The sequence below is a fragment of the Sinocyclocheilus grahami genome, unplaced genomic scaffold (assembly GCF_001515645.1).
Source record: "Sinocyclocheilus grahami isolate Dianchi unplaced genomic scaffold, SAMN03320097.WGS_v1.1 scaffold249.1, whole genome shotgun sequence".
NCBI lineage: Eukaryota > Metazoa > Chordata > Actinopteri > Cypriniformes > Cyprinidae > Sinocyclocheilus > Sinocyclocheilus grahami.
In genome coordinates this window covers 1,569,304-1,577,156 of record NW_015505428.1, presented here as the reverse complement: position 1 = coordinate 1,577,156, position 7,853 = coordinate 1,569,304, and the positions used below count along the sequence as shown (strand labels likewise).

General features: G+C 40.7%; 1 protein-coding gene across 1 annotated transcript in view; it reads left to right on the top strand.

Moving 5' to 3' along the window:
- Positions 1-5,242: 5,242 nt before the first annotated feature.
- Positions 5,243-7,853, top strand: part of LOC107598298 (slit homolog 2 protein-like) — an 81,876-nt gene continuing 79,265 nt past the window's right edge. Inside the window, exons 1-2 of the mRNA XM_016289593.1 lie at positions 5,243-6,523; positions 7,441-7,512. Of these exons, the coding sequence (XP_016145079.1) occupies positions 6,366-6,523; positions 7,441-7,512 (230 nt within the window). The 5' untranslated portion in view covers positions 5,243-6,365. The remainder of the gene's footprint in view (positions 6,524-7,440; positions 7,513-7,853) is intronic.

Below are 7,853 nucleotides of genomic sequence, written 5' to 3'. Positions count from 1 at the left end.
AAACATCGACATGCCTTTCAAACAAATATAGTAATAACCACAGACTCAACATGCCTTCTCGACTGCACAATACCCAACAAAACAATTAACAGGAAAACACCTGAATTTGGAATGTGGAACACTTTGTTCTGTCTACCTTTATTTTCTTCGCTGCCTTTCTCAGTGGACAGCTGACATTATTTGCAGACAACTGTTAATAGAGATTGAAATATCAGACATTCAGTGGGACGGGCTTTCAGTATGCCATGAGTTTCATTTGTATTCATTTGTTCCTGGATGCATTTTTGACTGACTGTCAATTATAAACGTGTGTGTGTGTGTGTGTGTGTGTGTGTGTTTGGTTTTAAACCAGATGTCACTATAATGGGGACTTGGATATTTAAAAAACCCTGTCTTGAAGGAAATTGCCCTTGTTTTGATTCACAATGTCTGTGACAACATTTTTAGATGCATTTTAGTTTTTTGCAGGCACGAGCCTTACCCAGAATTTTTATGTATTTTATTGAAACGTTATTTAATCAGGAAAGAGCCTCACTTAGTTTAAAAAAAAATATTTTACAGGAGTGTCTATCTTGTCAACATGCACACACATACCCAAAACCTACACAAATTAAGACAAACATAAAACATGCAACAATAAATAAACAAAAACAAACAAACATTTACAAATCATTGACTTCCAAATATAAAGTGACAAATGCAGCTACATTTTACACTAACAATAATTTCTCTGAAAACCTCTAAAGATCAAATCAATTGTTAAAGGGTCAATGACATGATGCAACTAAACAAGTAAAACAGGAAAAACAGTAAATGATATCACAGAGAGAACCCCTGAAAACCATCATGACTTACTGTCAAGGTCAGACTTTAAAATAAGTTTGATTCATTAACACTTGGTCTCAGCTTTAATTATTTAAGAGGGCTGCAGAGGTTTCTTAACTTTTACATTTTTAAGAATGTGGCATGCATTTTAAACTACATTCTAAAAGATTTTTCCTTTTTCTTTACTTTGTCTTACTGTTTCATTTGTCATTAATCATAAATCTGACGCTGTTATAACACATTAGCTGGAGCATAATTTAAAAAGGATTTGCTTCAGTTATCATCTGAATTCCTTTTACTGATGTTTTCATGCTTTCTAATTATGAACAGACGTCCTGTAGTAGGACACAGTACAAACTACAGATGTATTTATATTAATCATCCTAAAACCATGACAAGTGCCATTTAAGACCAAATTAATTTTAACTTCTGCAATAGGCTCATCATTCAGCTAAGACTCGGGGTACTGGCAGATGTGTGTAAGGAACGTTTAGTACTTTACCATGAGGTCTGGTTTGTAGTCTCCACACACACACACACACACACACACTCACAGAGAAGGACAGTGTGCAGAGTAACGTCCATCTGGAAATGTGTTTACTGCAGTCTAAACAACTGTAAATTACAACAAACACAGGTTGTAAACTCACTCTCAGTTTCTTAGTTGCTTACATATCCTTTTTCATCTCTCTAGCACACACAGAAACACTCACTACCACATTTCTGGTGTTCAGTGGTAATTAGAACAGATCTGAGCTATCAGTTGTCACCTGTCATCATACCTGTCATTGTATTTAACAGAGCTAAAATATCACAGAACCTCGTTTTTACTAAATATACATTTGTAAGCTTACTCTACCCATCAGCTGACTTCATTACCCTACATTACTTAACATCCCTCGCACTGCTTTGTAATATTTCATCTGACCTACAGAATATAGCACGTATTTGTGTCATGTTTATACTGTTTCAATTGTAGCTCCAGAATCACATGTAACTTCTGACCTTCTTAGATAACCATTTTGCTATAGTGTACCTACTAGTTAGTGCAGTCAATTCCAGGCACAGATTCACACACACTATACGACTGAGAGTGTGATGAGTAAGTAATTATTAAAAACTTACAGTTAAAACATGATATTTCCAATTAATTTGTCTATTTTTGATCCCCACACACATACACACACACACACACACAAAAGAAATGTAAATGAACTAATTGGATGAGTGATTGATTCAATGACTTACTCATAAAGACAGTCATTTATCATTTGTTGAAAGGGTCAATGATGTGCTAATGCACTGACAGTGAAAAAATAAAAAAATAAACCAAGCGGACTGATATTTACCAATAATATGTTTTAGTAAGATGATATTTTAATGCTTAATTTTATGATCATAGCTCTGTAGTTTTAATTGGAGGAGGCAATGCATTATGATGATCTACAAATAAACATTCCTCAAAAGCCTGTTGTATCATGATTGATACATTTTAACATGATTTTTTTAAACGATGTATGGATAATTAAGTAAACCTATGTAAGTTGCTTCAGTCCCCTAAGTGTTCATCTTGAAATATCATTAACAATATACAAGTTATGTATATGTTTGCTTTATAAAAATCTGTAAAATTTTCACAGCAAAAAGGCACTTGTACCACATTTTTTAAATTTTACTAAAAGGCCTTTTCCTTGCTAATGTATACTATCAATTATACGACAAAAGGCATGTGTGCAACAGGTTTTTCAGAAAAGTTTGGATCATGTTGATAATATAGAGGCCTTATAAGTTTGTGTACCAAATATGAAACAGTAGGCTTTATAGGGTTAAGCTACCCATCTGTGTACCTCAGTACCTCACATTACTAAATTTACATCAGCTTGGACAAAGAGCCCGGGCTCTGTGAGGCCCATAGCCTACACTCTAAAAAATGCTGGGTTGTTTCAACCCAACTTTGGGTCAAATATGGACTAACCCAACCGTTGGGTTACATTTTTACATTACATTTTTAACCCAAAAGTTGGGTTAGTCCATATTTGACCCAAAGTTGGGTTGAAACAACCCAGCATTTTTTAGAGTGTACTCACTGGGTCTGGAGGAGTGGATTCATCCATAATCATTTTGTCCTGGGCATTTAAGGGATGGCCAGTGACCCATGACCCTGACTCAACCTACCAATCTACCTCAATATCTCACATTTCTTATTATATCTCAGCACCTTACTCAGCTTACCGGCCCATCTCATCTATATACCCTAATACCTCAAATTAAAGTCTTACTCGAGCTACCACTCTAACATGAGAATGAATGAATAATTAAACAAATGAGTTGTCGAAAACATATATTTTTAGATTAGTGTTGGTGTGTACAATTGTGAGTTTCAGCTTCACAGGAGCTGCAGTTGACCTTTGACCTCTCCCTACCCCGCAGGTGCATACTGAGAAGGTGATTGAGGTCACTCCTGCTACTTTCTTTTGCTTCTGTCTCCCAGGCAAAACTCCCCACCTCTCTCTGGCTTTGGTTCCTGTTGTGGTTAACTGGAGTATGGGTTCAGATCTGTAGATACTCATCTGTAATCTCCTTAAGAAGCTTAGATTGGTTTTGAACAGTTTCGAAACTTTCCCTGCAATTACTAAACAGCTAACCATGGTTTTGCCTCATTCAGAAGTAAAACAGAGAGCGTGCGAGAGAGAAACAGATGCTGCCTCACTTGTTAGCTCTCCGTGCGTCACTTGCGCATCGGCTCCCGTCTTTAGACCGCTCGCGATCGCTGTCCATGTCCCTAGAGCGGTAGTGCCGTAGAAGACAGACTGCACGAGCTCATGCGGCCAGCGGGGCGGACCGAGGGGTGGAGCCGCTCCCGGTGTATATAGAGCAATTCCATGTTAGTCTGGGAGAACGAGAGAGAGAGAGATAGAGAGAAGCCCGTGTCCGAGAGCCGCACTTCACCTAAAACAACTTTAATCCGAGCGTGAGAACCGAAAGAATCAGAGCACTGGAGTTTATTCACTGCACTGCTGCATGCATGGGAATCATTTGATTCACTCACTCCAGGAAAAGCCCATTTAGTCTGCAACTTCATGATTTCAAAGCCGGGATTCTTTTTTTTTTTAAACACTATATTCCTACCTGTCAGATAATATGTTGTAAACGATCCTTTGAAGTCCGAAGTGTCTCGGTGCAGTGAGCTTGAAGGACGGGCCTGACTGTCTCCTGGCTGGACTCGGTACCCGTGTTGGATCGAGAAATTGTGTGTGACTCCTTTACCGAGTATTATCGGTGCGCGCGGCTTATTTCCACACTAGAGGCGCCGCCTTTGCACTGAACACACACACACAGGTGCCAGAGAGACCCACACACTTCCGATTGAGTATTCGGGTAAAGGCAGATCAGCGAGGATCACCCAGGACTTTACGCGGCACCGAGTTGGATTTACAAAGCAGATTTGTCCTTGTGTGACAACATGATGGATGCATGCATGAGGGCGCGCGAGATCAATACACCTAATTAATCGTCAAATATGGACTAACCCAACCGTTGGGTTACATTTTTACATTAAATTTTTAACCCAAAAGTTGGGTTAGTCCATATTTGACCCAAAGTTGGGTTGAAACAACCCAGCATTTTTTAGAGTGTACTCACTGGGTCTGGAGGAGTGGATTCATCCATAATCATTTTGTCCTGGGCATTTAAGGGATGACCAGTGACCCATGACCCTGACCTACCAATCTACCTCAATATCTCACATTTCTTATTATATCTCAGCACCTTACTCAGCTTACCGGCCCATCTCATCTATATACCCTAATACCTCAAATTAAAGTCTTACTCGAGCTACCACTCTAACATGAGAATGAATGAATAATTAAACAAATGAGTTGTCGAAAACATATATTTTTAGATTAGTGTTGGTGTGTACAATTGTGAGTTTCAGCTTCACAGGAGCTGCAGTTGACCTTTGACCTCTCCCTACCCCGCAGGTGCATACTGAGAAGGTGATTGAGGTCACTCCTGCTACTTTCTTTTGCTTCTGTCTCCCAGGCAAAACTCCCCACCTCTCTCTGGCTTTGGTTCCTGTTGTGGTTAACTGGAGTATGGGTTCAGATCTGTAGATACTCATCTGTAATCTCCTTAAGAAGCTTAGATTGGTTTTGAACAGTTTCGAAACTTTCCCTGCAATTACTAAACAGCTAACCATGGTTTTGCCTCATTCAGAAGTAAAACAGAGAGCGTGCGAGAGAGAAACAGATGCTGCCTCACTTGTTAGCTCTCCGTGCGTCACTTGCGCATCGGCTCCCGTCTTTAGACCGCTCGCGATCGCTGTCCATGTCCCTAGAGCGGTAGTGCCGTAGAAGACAGACTGCACGAGCTCATGCGGCCAGCGGGGCGGACCGAGGGGTGGAGCCGCTCCCGGTGTATATAGAGCAATTCCATGTTAGTCTGGGAGAACGAGAGAGAGAGAGATAGAGAGAAGCCCGTGTCCGAGAGCCGCACTTCACCTAAAACAACTTTAATCCGAGCGTGAGAACCGAAAGAATCAGAGCACTGGAGTTTATTCACTGCACTGCTGCATGCATGGGAATCATTTGATTCACTCACTCCAGGAAAAGCCCATTTAGTCTGCAACTTCATGATTTCAAAGCCGGGATTCTTTTTTTTTTTAAACACTATATTCCTACCTGTCAGATAATATGTTGTAAACGATCCTTTGAAGTCCGAAGTGTCTCGGTGCAGTGAGCTTGAAGGACGGGCCTGACTGTCTCCTGGCTGGACTCGGTACCCGTGTTGGATCGAGAAATTGTGTGTGACTCCTTTACCGAGTATTATCGGTGCGCGCGGCTTATTTCCACACTAGAGGCGCCGCCTTTGCACTGAACACACACACACAGGTGCCAGAGAGACCCACACACTTCCGATTGAGTATTCGGGTAAAGGCAGATCAGCGAGGATCACCCAGGACTTTACGCGGCACCGAGTTGGATTTACAAAGCAGATTTGTCCTTGTGTGACAACATGATGGATGCATGCATGAGGCCGCGCGAGATCAATACACCTAATTAATCAATACCCTCTAAGCGCACGTGAAGATCAGCTCCGCTGGATGTGTATGACCGCATCTCTATCACCAGGTGGCTTTTCAAGTGCGTGTTTCCGAGCGCGTTTCTCCTGTTGGCGCATAAGGTGTTTTAGGAGCCACTAAGCAAAAGCGCAGAGCGACAATGCGCGTGCGGGGTTAGTTTAAACTTTGCTTTGCTGCGGAATCGTCTGGATCTGGACTCTAAACTCGCGTCCCCTGTACAGAAGAGACTACGTAGACCCCAGATGGGAGCTGATCTGGATTGAATTGCAATTTGTTTCCCTTTGTAGAGAAGAAGGGAAAAGCATTCCAGCCGGAGGAGATTACAAGTGTTTTCTCCTCAAAGATCATTTGTTGTGACTCCTCTCGTTTTTGGATTTAAAGCTCCTGCGCCTGATTTGGTGCAACTGTTTCGCACCAGGAATTTCGTGCGTTTTATTAGAACTTGGAGGAAACAGCAGTCATGTTTGTGTTGAAAGCAGTGGTTCTCTGTGCATTGCTGAGCGGGGCTGGGGCTCAGTCGTGCCCGTCTCAGTGCTCCTGCAGCGGGACAGCGGTGGACTGCCACGGGCAGAATCTGCGGAGCGTGCCGCGGAACATTCCCCGCAACGCCGAGCGACTGTGAGTGCGCCGAAACACGCACCATAAACACGAATACACTGGCCAGTACTTTACTTTACAGTGTGCATTTGAGCCACACAATTATTATAAAATTATAGTTATTATCTCTTTAAATTAATTCAGCATGCACACAGGACGACCAAATATTCTTCATAATATGCTATGCATAATGTTATTTACTCACGTCTATTATTACATTTGACTATTATGAACAGTGTGCATGTAGTATAATAAGCCACACAAGCGATATATTGATATTATTCTGTTACATGCTTCTTGAAGTGCTGTCATCAGAACAATACCAGAGTGTCCTTTTCTATTCCACTCACGCATATCTCAATCTGTCTCTTACACTGACTGTCTTTCTGAAGTGGGATTCATTAATTAAACTGGCATGAAATCTTAAACACAACCTGCGCTGCTTTGTCGAGGAGCTGTTGAACCACAAGACGCAGTTCAAATCCTGCCTTTTACTTAATTATTAGAATTTCAATCACTCCTGGCCTGTGCTATTATTTTCTTTGTTTAATACTACTATATGCATGTTTGGCTGGATAGCTGTAAGTAGCTGTCATTTAGAAACGTAGGTCCCAAAGGCTACGTGACACCAACCTTAATTGGTCAGGATTCAGAATTCAATTAGAACCCTGCTAAGAACTCATCCACAGTCTAGCACATACTTCACCAGTGATAAAACACACTCAAGGACGGTGCATGATGATGCAGACAATTTAAGCAATCTAGCATGCTGTGGAACATGTGAAATCCATTGTAGTGATGGCCAGTGTAATGAAGTGGCCAGAAAAAAAAGTTTCATAGCATCATTTACCAATTTATGGCCTAATTTAGACTTCTTAATTATGGCTAAATACGTAAGTCATTATTCACCATTTTACCCCCCTCTTTTCTTTCCATAGTGACCTGAATGCAAACAATCTGACTAAAATCACAAAGGCAGACTTCGCGGGACTACGGCACCTCAGAGTTCTGTAAGCACTGAACTAGTTTTATGAATGTTTTCTTAATTTGTTTTAATGTTTGTTTGCATACAACCTAAATGTTTTAAGAGTGTATCTTGCATGCAAAATGCACAATGTAGATTGTATTACAAAAAAAGCAAAAACAGCTAGAAAAAAGTTTGTATGTAAAATAGAAAATATGAAATGTTTGCCAGGCAAATTTTAAAAATACATATGTTTTTGTTTTATCTTCTGAAATTAATCACCCACTCACACACACACACACACACACATATATATATATATAAATAAACACACACGCACACACACACACACACACACACACACACACACACACATATACACATATA